The following is a 21046-nucleotide window of genomic DNA, read 5'->3' as shown; positions in this document are numbered from 1 at the left end:
TTCCCTGGTGGTACTTGAGTACACTGGATCTGGGCTGTTTTTGTGGGCTATTTCTTCATCTCTGTTCCTAGCTATTTGATTTTGGACAATCTCCTCATCCATGTCTCTATTATGCATCTCACAAAAATTATGGAGAACAAAACAAGCTAAAATAACTTTTGGTACTGCATCCAGTTTAAGGTTCATTTTTCTTGTCAAAATTGACCATCTAGCCTTTAGGCGGCCAAATGCACATTCTACTGAGTTTCTTGCGGCTCTTAGCATGTTGTTAAAAACTACCTAATCATTGCTTAAGCATGATTGGTATTCTTTAATGCAGTTGGGTGTTAAAGGATATGCTGGGTCACCTATGAGGTAGTTAGGTATCTTGTCATGACCAGGTAAAACATGAGTGAAGGTTTGTGGTAATCTTCCCAATTTTAGTTCATTATTTATGAATGAGTTTGAAAATACTTTTGCATCATGGACGCTGCCAGGCCACCTGCAGTCAACATCCATGAATAAGCCATTTGAATCACAAACAGCTTGAACATTAATGGAGAAAAACTGTTTATAATTGAAGTAATCTTGAGAATCAACCAGTGGTCTTTGAATGGGAATGTGAGTACCATCAATGCAGCCAAATGCCTGAGTAATGCCAAACCTTGTTTCAAACTCAGCCACTTTTTTCCTCATTTGCACTACCGTTTGTGGAAGGTGCAGATATATTGGACAAAGATGTATACAAATTGCATTGCAAACAGCTAAAACGATTTTAGAAACTGTACATTGATGAACACCAAAGGCATTCGCCGTCATCCAAATAGAACCAGTGTCTTTTAGGTAATATAAAGTGATAGCGAGTTTTTTTTCACGAGAGAGTGACCTATAATTTGGAGTGTTTATTCCTTCAGAAATGTAAGGTCGCAACTCCTCGCACAATTGAAAAAATCGCTCTTTCGACATTCTAAAGTTTCGCTTCCACTCATCATCTGGGGTAACTCCATCAAACATATTCTTCCACCATAAGTCAGTTCTTCCTTTTTTGGTCCATATAGCTCGCTTTTTCCGACTAAGTTTCCTAGCTCTTATGTATCGTGCTTTTTTCTCAGCTACTGATTTTTTTGTGGCATAGTAACTATAAAAAACTCTGTGAACGTATTGCTCGTGTGCTGCCCATAAGTAAATGAAACAATAAAATTGAAAAAGTAGACAGGAAACAAGAATGAAGTGATGCGAAAAATTCATTGTTTACAAAATGTTCGCCATATTTTCCCGCAAGAAATTCAAAGTCTCTCCCGGAGCCAGGAGCCCGAGTACCCTAGAGAACTAACCCTGCCGGGACAACTCGGTCCATGTAATCGCTTGAAAAAAGCTAACCCGGATGCCTGAGACAACTCACCTTGTCGGGACAACTCGGTCCATGTAATCGGCCCCTAATTCTTGTGATCGTATAAAGTATTCGGATAACTTTTCACTTTCACCTAATTGCAATCGAGATATTTGTCGATCTAGACTTACTACAGTTGGTTTTTCTACGTTAGAAAATCTTTGTTGCAGTAGACGCCACGCTTTTGCTCCGTCTCCGACACCATCTGGCGACAAGCAGTCATGTCGTATGTATTAAAGACTGTTGTTGTCAAGAGCTAATGCAATATGACACCATACCGTGTTGTTTCTTTCTTTAATTTCATCAATTTGTTGATTTCTCTCTTGTACTTTTGTTTCCCATTCGGCCCTTTGCTCACTTGTAGCGTCGACTGTTAATGGTGTATCTTCTTGGGGTATGACATCTCTCCCAATGAGTGCTTTGTACAAACCTTTCGTTTGCATATATGCAGTAAACTTTGTGCTCCATGCCGGATAGTTTTCGGCTGTTCCATCGAACACAAGCCACTTTATTGACTATACATAAATACGGTCTTGGACTATTTCTTTACTATTACTGAACTATTTCTGGGACCATAACCTGTTAGATTATAAACTTTATTCTAAGATTAGTATTGATTTCACAATAATCTTTTTCTACTAAGAACAACAAAAATATATATATACAGGATGTATGTAAAATCGTTCAATTGTCACGTGTCCAATGATCTATATCTAATGAACTAAATTAACATTAACTTTAACAAATGAAATACTTTATGTTATATTGTATTATGTTAACAGTATTAAAACATGAAGTATATAATAATGAAGCAAAGTAGTTGATTTTTCTGATCGAGCAACTATGAAGGCTTTATTGTTATTCATTCGTTCCTTTGTTGCAAATCTAAACTTCATCATGGCATGTACAAAGTAAGCAAAAAGGCTGTATGCATAAAAAAAAATATATGAGTCAAATATCTAAATATGAAGCTAGTATATTTATGAAAAGCACAATGATTTCACAGAACCAGTGGGTTTTGTCGCGTAATTTAACTACTTCAATGTTAAAACAAAACAGTCTTCCTTACAAAAGACCCATTTTCAGCGTAACAATAATTGTTTTTCAGTAAAAACTGACAGAGTTTTTAATTACAATGATGTGTTCCGTTCAAAACATGACTATATGATTGCTCCGCAGAAAAAGTTGCTGGTTTTGAAGAAAGTTAAAAGCAATGCGTGCATATTTCATATGATCTCCGATACTAAACATTACCTGTCAACATGGCAGTTGTCGACGTTGTGATTTCATAGAGCGTCAAAAACCCGGGCGAGTAGGGTTAAACTCCTCCCGACTGTTTGTAAACGTAAAATTGGCGGACTGAGCACCGGGGCGAAACTAGAACGTTAGTTGGGGGGTATATATTAATATATTCACCTCTTCCCTGCTGATTTGTTTTGTTTGCGATGTTAATTCCAAAAGAAACCAGCAGGGCAGCGATAAATATATGCCCACTAGCGTTCTAGATTCGCCCCGACTAAGCTCCTTCCCTCAAAAAACCCTAACAAATTAATTGCCCATTTTTGTGATACTTCGACAATGCTCTTTTATAATTGACTATGCTAACGAAGGAAAAAGATCTTTAGGCTTTTTAAAGAAGATTTTCTATTGAACAATCATCAAAGTTTTGTACGGAGTACGTCACTGTTTTTAGCTGTGAAAGATTTACTTTTTAAAATATTTCCATAGTTTTGGCGATTTAAATTTTGAAAACGATTCTAAATTCTACCTCTGACTCTGTGACAAAAAAGGCAGACGCTGATTAAAATGTGTTTAAATCACACATAAGTCGCGAAAGTTTGTTTAAGTTAAGGAAGGCTTGAATCATGGGGGAATGGGCTCTTATACACAAAAAGTATCGAGGATGGGGAGACCGTTTTTATCTAAAGTTTTGAAATGTTAAATAAAGGTATTGGAGATAACAACTGTATAATATTGCAATGCTCCAGGCACCCAAAAACTTGAATAGCCTTTTAGAAAGAGCAATAAAACTTTTGTTCAGTTCAATGGTTTGTAGTAATGTTAGCATTTAGCATTGACACTAATCGTCATGCACGCCAGCTATCCGACATCAAATTTAGAAAAAATAAATTATTTTTTGTGAAATGATTGCTTTTGAATGTCCATTAGAGAACAGATATGCAAATGTCACATGAGATAAATTTCCATGTGTAAACGCCGCAACGCTCGCCCGCAATTGGTTTTCTGTCGGTTGTTTTTTGGAAAACTCAACTTTAGAATTTTGAGTTTTAAATCAGCAATGGGCATAAGATTTTGAAAGTTTTACACGTATAACGGCTACTGCCCGTGATAAATCACCATCAAGCATCTGGACAGCTAATGATGTTAAAAATTTATTGTGATCAAGGGAGGGAACTGCATGGATTTGGATACTGTAGTGAACAAGTTCAACGTTAGATTTTCCAAGTTTAGAGTTGCTCTCTGAATTATTGTTGTACTTAATTATAAAGTATTTCCTAGTACACCACTGATTCATTGTATACATGCAATCAAAAAGGACTGCTCATCAGCAAAAAAGTTTAACAGGGTAACATTAAGATAAAGTGCCAAAACATAAGATTTAAGTTAAACAAGAAAAAAGCAAAAGTACATTTTTCATAACTAGCGGATCCTCATCTTACTTTGATTAAAGATTTTACTGATTAAAAAAGATGTTCAATATGTTAAAGTGTTTATATTACGAATTTTAGCCCTTCTCCCTATTTAGTAGCTGAATTAAAAGACTAGACTAGCTTTTGGGGATTCCATTTCTGCAATTATAATTCAACTCTGATTTCCAGAAGTGATTTTATTAACGTTCAAAGTTGCGATTTTCAGCCATATTTTTGCAAACGTTTTGATGGTTTGTTAACGGGTGTGACCAGAGGGTGTAACACAGCCTCGTACCCAGGCGCTTCACATGGCGTGTGTGGGCATCGCGCATTTGCGTGACTTTAACAAGCCGATTACGTGTGGAAGCGATTTCCCATTTTTTGCTAACGCATGTCGTCCCGCGCAACTACAGTATCAAATAGTTCAAAGCAAAATATCAAAGCGCCTGGGTAAGAGGCTGGGTGTGACGTAAATAGTTGAGCACATCGAATCATCATGGCGTATTTCACTAGTAATCTATACAAAAAATGCGATGGAAAAAGTTGTGTTACTGGCCGACCTAATTAAGTTACTTGCGCCAATTACTCAATAAATGAAGAAATATCAATTCACTTGTTTCCTAACAAAGAAATTAAGTGGCAAGGACAGGGGAAATGAATAAATTCAGCGGATAAGTATCAAATAACCTTGACAAACTTTGAGACTTTCTCTACCTCGATCGCTTGTTCTGCACTTTTTGAGGATTTTTGTTTCGACTGTAATTAGAAAGTGCAAGTTAAATAGCAAAGAATATTGACGAGAAATGCATCGGATCATTGTTTTTCCTGGTACACCTGAGCCGTTAGAGAAGCAGACAACCGATCGAAAGCAATGACAATAAAGTTCAAATTTACGCTTATGATTAAATATCCAGTATAATAATATACTGCTGAGAATTTATCTTTTATAATATAAATTAGATATACAGCTTGTACAAATTATTTGAAACACTCTACATCAACCGATAAGGAAAGAAACGTATTTTAATGACGATGAATTATCGTCTACCAGTGGCGCAGAAACTACAAAAAGTATGCATCTATATTTAAGAAATAAAAGATGTTTATTGTGTTTGCACAGGCTTATGCAAACCGAGGAGACCTTTGGGAGAATTCGAGAGCAGATCTATGCAAGCCCGAGACCGAAGGTCGAGAGTTGCACATGCTCGAAATGTAAATATAACCAAAAATGAGCTGCAGTGATTTATTTTGACTTACCCTATACCTGCCAAAGCAATGATTCAGATCTGGACCTATGTATGTGTGTAGTAACGTGTTTTCCTGACCAAAATATGCAACCAAAATGTCGAGTATTGTCTTTATGGCTGGCAAAATAATAAGCAATGAAAACAAATATCTTGATGCTGCTGTTGAAAACTACCAGAAGATACGTTCAAATACGTAAAAACGCTTAGCAATGGGTCAAGATTAGTTTCAAAGCACGATAAAGGCACGAACTAATCAACCACAAATGTAGCTCAAATCAATAAAATTGAGTTTGGTTTGCAGTAATTATTCACGAAAACCCCAAAAGCTTCATTGTGGAGTCCGATATATTTAAAATTTCCATTAAAAAAGGCAGAATTGCTTTATTCTTTTGCTCATTTAGCCGATTTCACACAGTTTCATTATAAGTTTATATTGCAAGTAGGAACGAAAATGGCGGCTCTGCGCTCGCCCCAGACTGTTGTCTCAACTCTTACAAATAGAGAGCTCTGAGTAGGGCTACTTCGCCGTGCAACTGGCTGCTGTATGTTTAATTAATTTACAGGCTGCCGTTTGCCATATCGTCAATCCTATCGGTCACACAATGCAATTGACTGGCTGCCCATATGGTAATCACTTGCGTAATAAGATATGCATGACACGAAAAATTCAATGGAGTGGCTCTACTGTATGTTCTCTATACTGTGGCTCTACTGTATGTTCTCTATCTCACCGTGAGATACTACCAAAACTAAAAGCATTTCCACATATCATGTAGACACGTCATGCAAATGTCAAATATTTCGTAGTACTTTATCTCAAAATGTTTAATTGTTGTAATTAGATATGTGTATACTGCGGCACATTATTTCTGTTGGGAAAGACGTCTTTCGTACAAAGCATATACATGTTTATTTAAATGCCAGATTTATCATAATGATCCTTCATTTGATTTTATTCAATGCACGTGAATGCTACTCAAATATTCCTGATTTTATGCAGCATAAATAAATGTTATTGATTGTCGACTAGTGCTCTACATTGCTCCTTCGTGTTAATGAATATTCTGTAACGCTATTGATAAGTCAAAGCGTGTAATTAAATGTCCAATGTGCTCTAATATGAGCAAAAGTTGTGTATACATGCTTATTTGATTGTCCGCTTTGTATATAAAAGATCTTTTCTTTCGTTTTATTGAATGCACGTTAAAGCAAGTTGAATATTCTCGATTGTTATGCTAAGCGGCATAAATAAACGTTATTGATTATCGATTTGTGATCTTGATTGTTCATTCGTGTTAAAGAATATTCTATAACGCTATTGATAAGTCAATGCGTGTAATTGAATGTTCAATGTGCTCTAATGATGAGCAAATGATGCACCATGTATTAGCTAAAATTCACGGTAAATTTGTCTTTGTACGTTGTATAAAACGAAATTTATAGACAATAAACTCAATAGGGACATAGCTCTGTGCCCTGTTTATCGTGCACGTCGGAGAGTTGACATTGATTTCTATTGTCACGGAACTTGGAATCATCCCATAATGAATTAAGATGGCCTTATAGCATGCACAATGCGTATCCGCAAACCTACTATTCCACAATTTAGCCAAACCGAAGAACTTTGATACAATAGTAGAGTGGCTAACAATATCGTTTCAAAATTAATGTGTTATACAATTTTACTCACCACATATGACCTAAACGTCTAATTCTTCATTTCAATACGTTGCATAACGTAGTCACCAATATGATTCAGAAAATTATTTTCAATAGAAGATGCCAAAAAGTGTTCGTGTCGATCATGAATGCACGACAAATTTCTTTTCTGGAATCCGAGACTGAAGCTTAGCAGATAGAGTGGGTACATTAGTGGGGTACAAAGCACCGGTCGGCTTAACAGTTCTTCAATTCAAAATGTCTTTACGCAACTATGGAGACATTTTGCTTTTGCAAAAGAATGCACGAAAATTTCAGAAAGCTTGTAGATTGATTGCATGAAATTTCTTAAAAATCATGGGTAAACCTCACATGGTCTTCATATATGACTGAATACTCTTTTCTGTGTTGAAGAAAAGATGGCTTTGTAGTATTACCGTAATTGAAATATTACGTAAAATTATAGTCTTGTTTTTATAAAAGATCACAACTTTTTCTAAGCATTATCTTTCTTGTTGCCAGTGAGGTGCCAGGCGGGAAACGGATTCTATATATAAATGTTACAGCCCAACATATAATTTTGAACATAGCCATAAGCAAATTGGTTTTGTGAAATTTATTCAAAATAGTGACGCTTCGTCTTGACTCAAGACATCTTCAGACTAATAAGGAAGTTAACAACGAATTGTGGGTATATATATAGTTATTTAAATAGAGGTATCAGATTACTGTGGATGTGTAAGTGTGATGTGATGTATAGTTAGGTTGAGGTGTTGAGACTAGAAAAGCTTAAGAGGGATTGAGCTGCCTTGGGTGTTATGTGAAGGTTTTAGTTTGGAGATAAAGAGGTTTTCGTGGATCATGTCCCAGAAAATATTTGAGGTTGGTGCAGAAAAAAATTGCTTATAAGTACTAAAAATTTATAGAATTCTTATAAGTAGGGTTATAAGGAAAAGAAACTAATTACACAAGCTTCAGTTTTATACATGCACAATGTGAGACAGCCATCTTGAACTGCTCGCCGCTCTTGACAGCAGCCTGGAAAGTAAGAACTTCTTTGCAGTTCTTCTTAGTCATTCTTTCATCTATAGTATTTAACAGCAGTGATATATCATTTTGGTAGCCAGGATTTTCTGTCAAGGGGGCGGAGATAAAAGGAAAGGGGAGCCAAACCCGTTGTTGTAATTAATGTAAATAAAACAATATATTTTAGAATTTTGCCAGGGGGCCTGGCTCTCTGTCTAACTATGTCACCATTGATTGATATAAATTGTTTCCTTTGTATTGGATAAGTGATAATTCCCATGTGACGTTTTTTTGAAGAAAATTTTTTATTGGCCTGGTGGTCCCAGAAAATGAAATATTTTATGCAACCATGCCTGTAAGCTTGAATAAAGCAGTATAATTTATGCAATTTCTCGAGAAGATGTGACAGTATGTCATATGCAGGAGCAAGCACCTTTAATACTGCAATTTGCATAGAGCTGTACAACAAGTATGGGTCTATGACATAGGCTAGCCGAGATTGGTGAATATTTTTTTGAAACTCTACTTTGTATAGTAACATTTTGTAGGGAAAATGCTTAACAGCTTCCCTTTTCTCTATTTGTTTTCACTTCTGTATTTTTCATTTAGTAACCGCCATGGCGAACAATTCAACCTGTTAGTGGCCATTGCTTGCGCGAGTAATAATTAGGAAAAAACTTGTTCAAATCAGAAATTTGTCAAAATACCGTAAAAAGTCTTGAGAAAAGTGATGCTATCTGTTTCAATGCGACTATTTTTGGAATTTGTGAAGCTTCTTATCATAGCAGACGTAGAGTCGCAGTCAAACAATGCAGGTTGCTAAGATAGAAGGAATGTTGATGAAATTGAACGAATCTTATTGGTTGGCAAATAATTAGTCATGCTACTAGCAACTGTTGCTACCAAGAAAAATATTTAATTAAAAAAATTGGATTTCAGTAAATGGACAGCTGTTTTTACATTTGTAGTTTACACATTTGATCTAAACTCTCCGAAAATATGTCTTCTCATTTGTATTTAGCATTTCCTTGACATATAGAACTGGCATCTCTATAAAACTTAAATATTTTGCAAGTGAAGAATGTGAAGCCACGATAAAACTTTTACACACATAAATTATTCGCAATGACAGGAGCACTACATGTGGTCGTTTCCACAACAACTTGCTAATGCAAGCCTGAAAATTCAACTAGCAATCTTATATTCTATAATAATAAATTACGTCAAAATAGTTTCCATCTTAGTTTCAGTGTGTTCTCCTCGAAACACTCCTTATTCATTTCACTTTAATATAATAGTGGAAGAAATAAATCAAGTTCGTATCCTTTTCTTCTTCGAATGAAAACTGACAAATTTGCATTATATAAAATAAAAGCAATAAAACGCATGCGTTGATTGGTCGATAGCTGAGCGTCATCAATTAAATCAATCAAAGAGTATTTGCTAATCAATCATGAATACATGTTAGAGGAAATATTAAAAACTTTTCTTTGAATTCATCTTTTTGCATTATTGTTATTCTATAAAAGAAATATAAAGATATTTTTGCCCTGATCTGCTTTCGAGTATTCCCAAGGTCTCGTCGTTTTAATATTTCCACAATAAACATCTTTTATTTCTTAATTGAACATCTGCAAATCGTGCAAAGTACACCGAGCGGAAACATTTGTTTCCTCCTTGGAAACGTACGTCAATTTGAAACCTCCACAGCAACAAACGTGACTATGGCACTTAAGAAGTTGCCACAAAATAAAAATTTTGCTAATTGAATTGTGTTTTTATTGAATAGTGAACACAAAAGGTCTGTCCATAAGCTAAGAGAGGACGAAAAAGTTAGTGTGGTTAAAACCTGGGCCTTTTTTATCGAAAACAAACACTAAATATGTTGGTCCTAGCTGCTGCAACTCTTAAGACATAAATGACTTGAATATGGAGCCTAAGAGTTTGGACAACTATATATATGATAAAATGGTCGAAAGAGACATATAAAACTAATTGTAACCAAAAAGTTAAAAATAAGTATAATCCGTAAAAGGGCATCTTGTAACCTCAAATAGTGTAACCTAGTGTAACTCATAATGTAACCATAAAGTTATAAAACAAGACAATTACACGGCAATATTTTGGTTTTATTTAAAAACCATCATCAGAAAGAATGACATATTTACAAGTTGACAGCTATTTGTACATATATATACATAGTTTGTATACATATACAGGTGTTCAGTTACGAGAAAATTTAGGGGCTGTTTACATGATCCCGTGTAGCCGGGATTCAGCCAAGCGTTAAATGATTTTGGCAAATGGTAAAGATTTAATACTTATCATCAGATGAATGTTCTTCAGCACTTTCACAATATTCTGATTTAATAACTATACGCATAACATTCAAAATCGAACAAAAAATTTGGCCTTATTGAGAATTACAACAGGCAGAGGCGTAACTAGAACGTTAATGTATTGGGGGTGGGTGGGTGGGTTTATATTCATATATTCAGTTGTGCCCTACTGATTTCTTTTGAAATTCAATTCACTTTCAACCTGACAGTTGAAATGCCAAGGGCTCTTATATTGGAGCTACTTTGTTAAGTCTATTTACTTACCTTTCAAAAGACATGTTGTACGAATCTTTCAGTTGTGAAAAGAAGGAGTATTTCTTTACAAATAAAGTTCATAAAAATCACAATTTTCCACCAATGGGAATTCCATTTTTTCTCTTTCAAATTTACTCCCATAAGGCTTTTAAATCATCACTGCAGACCTAATCCAAATTTAACTTCTTGTATCATATGCTTTACAAACGCAGTGGCTCCAATTAAGAATGGCAGAAGGCACATTTCTTGTGAAAACGATTTTTGAAACACGCAATCAGTTCAAACGAATATTTCCAGAACGACAAACTTTGGCCTTCAGTATCATCTGGTACACTGGTACAACGTGCGTAAATTTGAGCAGAATGGAACAAGCCTAAATCGTAATAAAATTATGTAAATTTTATTCGAAAACGAGTTCTTAAATGCTAAATTGCATTATCTTTTGTCTTGACGTCTCACTTCAAATTCATTAGCGGAAAAATCTTATTTCAAGCTAAAAGTTTCAACAAAAGACTGCGTAGTTGATTTTGATAGAATCGTCAGTTAAGGTGTATAAAATGAAACCTAATAGGTTATTCTTTATCACCATGTAAAAATTATAAGCTTCACTCAAGTATACTGTATTGCTTGCTTCCATGATTGTTGCTTGCTGTGCTAAAAATCATAATTTGTGCAAAGAATCAAGATACGCTAATGGTTAGCTATCACGACTATTAGCTGGTTAACACAGAACTTGGGAACTTGATTTTTTCAATATTTTAATGGTCTATTCACTCCATTTTCATGTAATCAAATCACCTCTTATAAAGTTATCTGATTCTTGGTTGTTTTAAACCTAAATTAGAATGTCAAATTACTCCGCAACTTTCAAACTCAGCAACATTTAATCAAAATATATAAGTCTTAAATATGTTATTGCATTTTATGCTATAGATTATTCAAAGAAAGAAGACTTTTACAAACTTTAAATACATGCTTCGCAGTAAACAATTTTTCATAGGTAGCATTTCATTTGAGACAGACTAATTTTTGAGTTATTTCTATGGAAGACCAACGAACATTTTCCTAGATAAGGCGTGGAAGTCACTAGTATTTATTTCTAAATGTGCTTTGCATGTTTATGTCAGAATTTTTTTTGGCAAAAATTATGAAAAAACCCAAAGAGGGATGACCACCTTTAAGAGCATAGCTATAAATGGTACTGTAGCATCTGTGTTGTGTCAGCTGTAGTCTGTGTATTCAATGTATTGATCAATTTTCAGTCATAAGCAAAACATTGTAAATGCAAATTTTAATGCTTCATACGAAGGAAGATATTTGCGCAACTTTTAATTTCACTCAGGAGTTGAGGATCAACTATTTAAGACAGGATTTGATTGTCAATACTTAGGCAAGATTTTGGAAAAGGCAAATGTTTTTTTCATTTCATTAATAAAAATTCCATACATGACTATGTAATGTGCATAAACTGGTTTAGAATGTCCATTGTCATTTTAAAATATCTCTTCAATAAAAGTACTACTCAGATAGCAAAATTTTTGTTTCATAGGCACTTTAGGAAATTAAATAACTCGCTTTCAAAGAAATGAGTCAGGCACAATTGAATATATGAATAACACACCCTCCCCCACCAATCAACGTTTACCAGGTGGCCGTGACTATGAGATGCATGTGCGGGGGTATCAGAAAAATAGTCAGTGACGAAAAACTTTGCTTAATTCATCAGCGCGCAATATTTGTAAAAACTTTAAGTGGAAATAGGCAGTTGGACTTTCAATGTTTCATCTGATAGTTAGGTAAAATTGTTTCAAATAATAACCTTTTTACAGGGAGGAATGTGTCACAGAGAAGTGCTTTTGAAGTAGCTCACGCACAAAAATGACAAAGCTAAAAGCAATTGAAACACATAGGATTAAAATATGTCCCACTTTGTTCAAGCAAATGAAGTTTCAGGGAATTTTGCAAAATTGTACACGAACAATTAGCTTCCAAATCACAGATTATTTTGTTTTCGTTTTTGAATACCTTTTTATAGCTCTCTTCAATTATGTATATAACTTCAGTTTCCAAAAAACCTGAGTCATTATAAACAGAAAAATTGATGATGATTTATGTAAAATGTCATATAAACGGAAAAACACAAATTAATCTACGATTTGGAAGACGTACGTTCGTGTAAGAATCGTCCAAATTTACTGAAATTTAATTAGTTTGAACAACATATGTCATATTTTAAACTTATGCGTTCCAATTGCAATCTATTGGTGTCATTTTTAACGCAGGCTATTTCAAAATAGTTTCACGGTTACAATTTTTTACTCTAACAACGATTATGATTTGCGATAATTTAACTGTAATAACGTAAATGTTTTTAATGTTGAATTATTATTTGCGATTTTTCATACATGTGAGTCCAATTTTGTGGTAATCTAAAAGCGGAAAGTTAAAGAAAACATTTGTTTTCTTTGAACAGCTTGACCGTCGTTTGAGCGATGTCCTTGAGTTCGCAACAAAGGCACATGTCTACAGCAAAGTCAGCAAGTATCACGAGGAACTGCTATACGGCAAACTCTTACTAGTATTTCCAATTATTTGTAAAGTGACATTGCTATTTTTATTATTATGTATGGCGACTTAAGAGCCAGAAGAAGAAACAGCCAAGTATTCAAATACACACTTAAAACTGTTAGTCGATGGGAGGCCGGTGTGAAACCTTACATCATACTCTCTCGTCAACTGTTCAAATTCCAAAGGGGCAGGGAGTAAAGATGCCTCAGATTTTGCTGGATTTCCATCAAAACTTGAATCAGAATCCTCGGTGTCATAGGATTGATGAGGACGCTTTGATATCGTCCATGTTTCTCCTCCTTTACGTTTAAGCGGAGTCCTCGATTGCTCGTACTCTGATAGCGTAATAAAAACCGAAGGATAATCCGTTCCGCAGTTCTTTGGGGTTCTTCTTCCTAAGGGAAAATAATTTGAGCAAACGAAAGTACCTTGTGCACCAGGCTTTGGGTTAAAGTCATCGGCTCTGCTGTTTGCAATTTGTTTTCGCCAAATTTCAGCAAGTGCTTGATCTTTGGGCCACTTATGAAAAACTAACTTTTCTACGTGAGACCTCTTAACTTGATAATCAGGAGAGCGTTTATCATTATCGCAATATCCAACTGCACAACGCGCATTTTTTACCATTTCGGCTATGACTGCTCACGGCTACTCGGCTAGTTTAGGGTTTAGTTCGTTTGACTTGGCTTATGAGTTCCGCACATTTGCGAACTCAAGAACATCGCTCAAACGACGGTCAAGTTGTTCAAAGAAAACGAATGTTTTCTTTAACTTTCCGCTTTTTGATTACCACAAAATTGGACTCACATGTATAAAAAATCGCAAATAATAATTCAACTATTAAAATGGACGAGTTTGAGAAATATATACAAACACATCGTAAATATGAGTGGACAACAATTAATAAGAATTTATAAAATTTTAAATATTCCCATTGAGGTGCCAGGTGTGAATTAAATTCTAAATATAAAGATAAGATCCCAAAAGATCGTGTTTGAGAAAGCCATCAGCATTTGATTTTTTCAGTATTTATTTAAAAAAGCAAGCGACGTTTCGTCTTGACTCAAGACATCTCAGACTAATTACATAGACTTACTACGATGCTCAAAAGTTTCGGTTTATTACTTTTACTTTGCTGTGTGCCCTTTTACAGGAAGCAACTATCTATAACTCCCTTTTTTCTCTTCAGATCTTAAAAACTCTTAAATTGGTATTTCGAATAGTTGGGTGGGTGAGAATGCACGTCCCCCTCCGTCCTTGCTCTTTTCATGGTATATTTCCCCCCATTACTCATCCCCCCTTATATCTTGTACAATCTTTCTTACAATTCCTTACAATACTCAATATCAGCTTTACACTGTAAGTACACATCCACACAAACCTCACACCTTAACTATCTAAGTAATTACATCTCATTTGAAGATGTCTTGAGTCGAGACAAAACGACAAACGTCACTTGCATTGTTTTAATAAATATCAAAGAAATCGAACGCTTATGGTTATCTTTGAAACCATCTGTTGGACTCTAATCTCTATGTTGATAATTCAATAAAATTTCTTTAATATTTCAAACATGTTACCTTGTTAGTACATAAAACACTGTCTAATTCTTGTTGATCAACGTTATCAACGTCGTCCTCGGCGCTCATGATTCACTGTATAAAGAAAAAAACGTCAAACTAGATTAATTGGTCAATTTTGACTTCAAAATATTATTTAATTTCAATAAACATCGACTACAAATCATCTAGAGTTGCAACTACGTAATAAGTACCGTGCTTATAGCCATGCATTAAAGTCAATAACGAGCATAATTTCTGTTCAACGAGAATGATCATGACGAAGTAAGAGATTGGGAACTATACAATATCACATGTGCAAATGCGTCATTATGTCGTAACAAATCCCCATCATTCTTTGCGGACCCAGACGTGGTGCATAATAAAAGTGAAAGCCGTTAAGGAGAGTAGCCTTTTGTCATTTCTCAAATAAATATGTTGACTGATGACTCTAAGCGATAGAATAAAATGCAGTCTACTGCTGTCGACACCATAAGAATAAAATTGAATTTCAACAGATAAACTCTTTTCATTTTTGAAATAGAATTTGCCAACAACCATCATGCATAGCGCGCGTTTGTTCATTTCACATCAAAACAATTGTAGAATGACATATATCAACTATTACCACTTAAAAAACGAATATCAAAAATTCATCAAACTTTGCAGTGATTAGTACAACGAAACATGTAACAATAAATTCAAATTTGGGAAGTGTTATGTCCCAACATTTCTAGGAGCGAATGTTTATTAAATGTTTTTTATCTTCTGTCGAAGACTCGAAGATATTTCGATCTTGTGGAACCTAATTTCTTTCAATAATTGACGAAAATTAGTCAAATTGATAAAAGAATTTTTGGTTTCACAAGAATTATTCCACAATATACAGCATAAGACTTCGGTAGAGATTATTTTACTTTTATTGCAAATTCGTAATAGTTAAATTTTAACGTTGCCAACAAATAGCGACACTCTTTTTTAAGCAACATTTTTCAAAGATGAAAGTTCAACGTACACCATGACATGAAGAAATTTATATTGCATACGAATGAACGTAAGTTGTGATCTTAACATGTTTTTGCTCAATAACCACATACCCAGAACTACATACGTTGTCTGTGAATTTTAGATAGGTGTGCTAAATATACAATGAAAAATATTAGCTACATGAAAACTTTGCAAAAAACGTGAAATTAGCACGATAACTAATATCTCACTGTTGGTCATATATAAGTAGCTAACGGTTTAAGCTTGTACATAGCTAGATAGTATCTCTTGTAATTGTTGGCAGTATTGAGCACATGCTCTGTTCTAGAGAGAAAAAATCCCAGTCTGCTTTCGAGACATCTATCAACAGGCTATGCTGATTTTGTAGAACTCATTTCTTTAGAAAATATCAAACGTTATAGTCCAGCTGTTAATGACAAAATTCTTCACTTTAATGATACAAGTATGAAACTTTCTCACATTCTTACTATGCCTAGTAACACAAAATTTTGATATAGGGCCAGCCCATATTTTACATTTATAACGAGTTCTGCAAGTTCTGTAGAACTCATTTCTTTAGAAAATGTCAAACGTTCGCCACTCGTAAGTTTGTACATTATAAATTTCTTACAAATTTGTTATTTTTACATACCATCTTCAGAATATTTACTGTCTTTGCCATAAGATTCAGCAGTCTTTAGTTTATTTGTTTCATTTTAAAATTCTTGAGTAAAGAAATTTCTTCTTAAAGAGTTTCTAGCAAGAGAAACATGTACTAAAGCAGAATATTTATACATGTGAAAGACAATAAAAATGTAATTTCTCAAGACAGTGATAATGTGACAAATATTGTATTCATTTGATTTACTAGTTAGAGCAATAATTAGCAATTGGGAATAATAATGTGTAGTTTTGACATACCATAGAGGAAGATGTGGCACTGGATTTATTTTTGGCAGTCTTTCTTAAATGAATTGTCTTAAATGTAATTTTTTTATTACTTTGTGGGTGCTTGGTTTATTGTAATATAGTTGTTTTATGTCAGGGACTTAGGAACTGAAACACTTTTCCCTACAACTGAACAATCTTGATGTATAACAATTTAAATATGAATGAATTATGTAAGAAAGTGACTTGTTTGAAAACATCTGTTTGGAGCATACATTTTTTCATACAGTGGTTATTTTTGCCAATTGTGTGGCAATTGTCCCAAAAATTCAAAATATAAATACTATTTAAGTGACCTTTCCTGTACAGTACACCTACATTAAGTAGACATGGTCACCTTTTCCAAGATTCAAATTTGATTTTTCATTGTTCAAAAATGTACTAAATGGTCAGGTGAATTAAAAACCCAACACATATAACAATTACGCATTTTAAATAACAAATTAAGCGACAACTTTTTTATTGTAAACATCAACTTACATTAAGTCAACTTCAGTAGACTGGAAAGTTGAAACATGTTTATAATAAAAAATTTTATTGTTTATTTCAAATTCATAATTAATCTGGTGCTTTTGAGATCATACATACATACATATAACAATTTATAAAACCAACATATACAGTGTTTTTGTGAAGAAGCAAAAAATGCCATGTTCCAACAGATATTTCAGAATGCAAGATTAGTAAGAGATGTTGTGTGACTGGTAACTTTATAATAAGTCTCAAAGTATTTCAAAGTTTTCAAAAATATAATTGTACTGGGCATTAATTTGATTAAATCCAAACTGAGGTTGTTGCTTTTGTTTAAATATTTTGCTACCATTATATTCAAAGACGTGTTGTCTCATTTAACACATAAACGAATGCAGCGTTGATAAATTAAAATTTAAAATAAAATGAATAAAAAAAACAAATGTGTTGCCTTTTAGGTCCTTCTCAACTAAACCTCAATAACAATGACAACATTCTACAGCATAATTCATAAAATGTTCAAAATTACTGTTTCATTTATGACCAAATATAAAATAAAATGCACTCGCCAGATAATTTTGTTCAAAATCTATATTATAAATCATTAAAAAACTTTACTTACCACTGTACGTTTTACAGACATTAATGACGATGTGTTTACGGAATCATGAAGCATGCGACGTTTGAAAATTGCATCGCTCGCGCGCACATTCTGACGATTTCTTTTCTCTTTCATTTCATAAATTTCATACACACATATAATTTTTCATAACTCATACAACCAAACAACCCCATAAACGATGACAAAAACACAAGATTAAGGAAAAAATGTTAAATCACGTATTGAAACGACTACTTCCGCTGGCATGAGCACCAAGACTATTGCTTTGTAAGGGGGGAAGGGAGGGGGATGATATGTTGCAAATGTTTTTGGCTTAAGCTAATATCGACCAATCACAGGTATATTTACCAAAGCCCTCATATTTACATCTACGATTGGTATCAACGAAATCACCCAATCAAAGAGCGGCGGGAAATTTTCGCGTTCAAACAATACCTACAGCCACCTACGCGTTTCAACAAAGAGAATTATCCGAGTCTAGGAAAGAAAATCAAAAAGTTCGGATTCTTCGGAAGGTAAGATCGGAATTCTACAGAATTACACAAAATGCGCACTTCTATGAAAGTACGTTCTATTTCACACCAATAAATTTGCAATTAACGCTACATGATTATAAACAGAATGTTGGTAAATAAGCTGATTTGTTATTTTCAAAACATTGTTACAATCGCATTTTCATCGTGGAAAACGCATTTTGGTGATTTATTACACTAACATTCTAACGAAGGTACATTTATACGTCGCTACGTTAATAGTACAACCGCACGCCAGCGAGGTATGGTCATTTTTAAACCTCATGGTTTGCCACAGACCAGAGGTACTAGGGCTTCTTTATTTGAAAGTTGGTGCTACAGTTGATGAAATTAGTATAAAAGATTTCTACATTCTCATGTTCAAGGTGGTGTCGACGAAAAATATTGTTTCATAAATAATATCAAATTGTTTAGAAGCCTGGCATATATTCTTGGCAACTTAAGCTTGATTGAAATGCTGATATGCAATGAAATGCTCTCTAAGGTAACATTTTAAGGCAAACATCATGTTGCTTACTTGCAGATTGTGGCTACTACAAATTTTAAAAGAGAAACCACACCAAAAGAAAAATTTTCAAATCAAGGTTATCTTGAGCAAAAATGGTGGTCAAGTGCACAAAGGTTGAATTTAAGCATTTTGAGTAACTTAATTTTGCACTTCATAATTTTTGAGCGATATGCAATGAGCACTCACCAAGTAAAGCCATGCTTACAATTGTCAGTGAGTTTTAATTGGTTTTGGTCCACTTAACTTCGACTTAAGTCCTGAAATGAGAAATAATTTGAACAAATGATCACAAGCTAATTGTTATGTTTGCATCTGAATTTGCATAAAATTACAAACAATAATTGCTTTAATGCACCAAAGAATAGACAGCTTCAAGATTCTGCACCATAATAATATCTGTTTAGAACATTTTTTCATTAACTACAAATCCTAGTTGCAGCATAATAACTTGAGATATGAGATGATCATTAATGTTGACTAACCTCTCTGAAAATGTTTCAAAACACCTAAAAATATGAATAAAGTAGATTTATTTACAAGTGAAACATGTAATTTAAAGAGCAGTTAAACCAGACGGGGGGCTGTTGGGGAGCCCCCTCAAAATAATGAGTTCGTCTGTGCTTACTTTCTCCTATTAATTTCAGACTTACATAGACCATGCTACCTATTAAGAAAATACATTTAAGTTTGACATCTCTAAGGACAAATTTTTATATTCTTTACAGGGGTGGTGCTAGCAATTTTTTGGGGGGGTGCTGGTAAGGAAGTGATGTAAGGCAATGTAAGGGTCTATAATTTATGGTGGTCTAGAAGTGTAGCCATCAAAGGTTGTGTAGAAAGTAGTAATTTTGCCCTGAAAACTCAACCATACTGCTGATATGTTTTACTAAAAATTGGGGAGTGGTAATTAAAATGTTCATTAGAGGGGCGAACAATTTAGTTAGGGGGTGAAATCTAGTGTTTGGGGTGTAGTACCCCATTCACCTGCATGTAAATCCATCCATGTCACATGTATCCTGCCAAACGGACTTCAGCCGATTTGTGATTTATTTCATTGTACTACCATGTACTGATTTTGAAAGATTTCTGCATACCTTCTATTATAGTTGTCACATGATAAGGAGCTCAAATTTCACTACAGTGATAAAGAATTTCACGACAACTTTGTAACCATCAACTTTTTCAACTGTCCACAATCATTCAATGCTTTTATCGCAAATATTTTACCTTATATTAGCAGTTTCAATGTACAACGATTATATTAGCAGTTTCCATGTACAACGATTAGAGAAAGATTAGTCCAGTGTATGTCATCCACGCTGCACGATCGCCTCTGGTAGCATTGGACATACAGATTCTTCGAGTTCGCTCAAATTTCGATGGAGCACTGCCCCGGTCTGTTTCCATGTACACAATTTAAATCAAACATTATGATTCACTACGGTAGCAGTTCAACCACTCTACACAAAATACACTGACATTTCAACTGTCGACCTTTTGTTTGCCGCCATATAACTATGAAAGCATGTCAGAAAAGAGCGCGAATTGTTTGAGGGGAAATGACGAAATCATTTCTGGGAAGAAATTGGATATGTGTAAATATTTTTTCTCGATCAACTTGAATTCATTGTCTGATAGCGATTTGCGAATCCGATACGGATGAATCATGTATTCAGTACAGATTCAGCATCGTGGCATTCGCTTGAACAGGACTGGTAGAATTTAACAGTATATAATGATAAAATAGAAGTAATCTCTTTCTATATTAATTTATGATTCAAATACCGGAATATTTTTTCCAGATAGCGATCGTAAAGTACGGTATCAATGTACGTAAAAAAACCAGAGTATATATCCAGGGAAACATAACTTCAAATCAGCAAATCAGCAAATCAGCAAATCAAATAATCAGCAAATCATTTTTCTAAATTTCTTAAGAAAACCAAACAAACAAAACTGTTAACAAACAATAATGCAGGTTTAATAGTTATTGGCAATTTAACAGTTTTTATTTTTATTGACATTTTCTATATTTTTAACTTAACCACTCAAACTTTTTCAATGTAGAGAGCAATGATAATTGACAATAGTAATCTTGAGAGACGAGTTGTCTCTTTTTGAGTCCACTCAACCCCAGTTCCACTCATCATATGTGAACCCATTTTGTTTTTGTCCACATTTTTGACATTGAAAACAGTACATTAGGGGATGAAAAGACGCCACGTGAAGTGTGATGTTTCCCCAACAGATTTGGAAATTCAGTTTTTGGAGGCAGAAGGGGGGGCTTGGTTCAAAGCGTCGAAATTT

The 21046-nt window shown here is 34.3% G+C and overlaps 1 protein-coding gene and 1 long non-coding RNA gene across 2 annotated transcripts; both read right to left on the bottom strand.

Annotated features, from left to right (window-relative positions):
* Positions 1-279: 279 nt before the first annotated feature.
* On the bottom strand, positions 280-993 carry LOC124452084 (protein ALP1-like). The gene has a single exon (XM_047002677.1). It carries the CDS (start codon positions 991-993, stop codon positions 280-282), a length of 714 nt encoding a protein of 237 aa, XP_046858633.1.
* A 17259-nt stretch (positions 994-18252) lies between these two features.
* Positions 18253-20233, bottom strand: LOC124450568. The gene is made up of 6 exons (XR_006950099.1): positions 19967-20233; positions 19724-19874; positions 19365-19403; positions 19222-19245; positions 18926-18996; positions 18253-18546 (listed from the first exon to the last, which is right to left on the bottom strand). It is a non-coding gene; the product is annotated as an uncharacterized LOC124450568 (long non-coding RNA).
* Positions 20234-21046: the final 813 nt, after the last annotated feature.

Source organism: Xenia sp. Carnegie-2017, unplaced genomic scaffold (genome assembly GCF_021976095.1).
Source record: "Xenia sp. Carnegie-2017 unplaced genomic scaffold, XeniaSp_v1 HiC_scaffold_24, whole genome shotgun sequence".
Taxonomy (NCBI): domain Eukaryota; kingdom Metazoa; phylum Cnidaria; class Anthozoa; order Malacalcyonacea; family Xeniidae; genus Xenia; species Xenia sp. Carnegie-2017.
Note: the sequence above shows the minus strand (reverse complement) of the source record. Positions and strands in the feature narration are given on the sequence as shown.

Coding starts and splice junctions, on each gene's coding strand:
- LOC124452084 (XM_047002677.1), bottom strand. CDS start 993: ATGTTTGATGGAGTTACCCCAGATGATGAGTGGAAGCGAAACTTTAGA.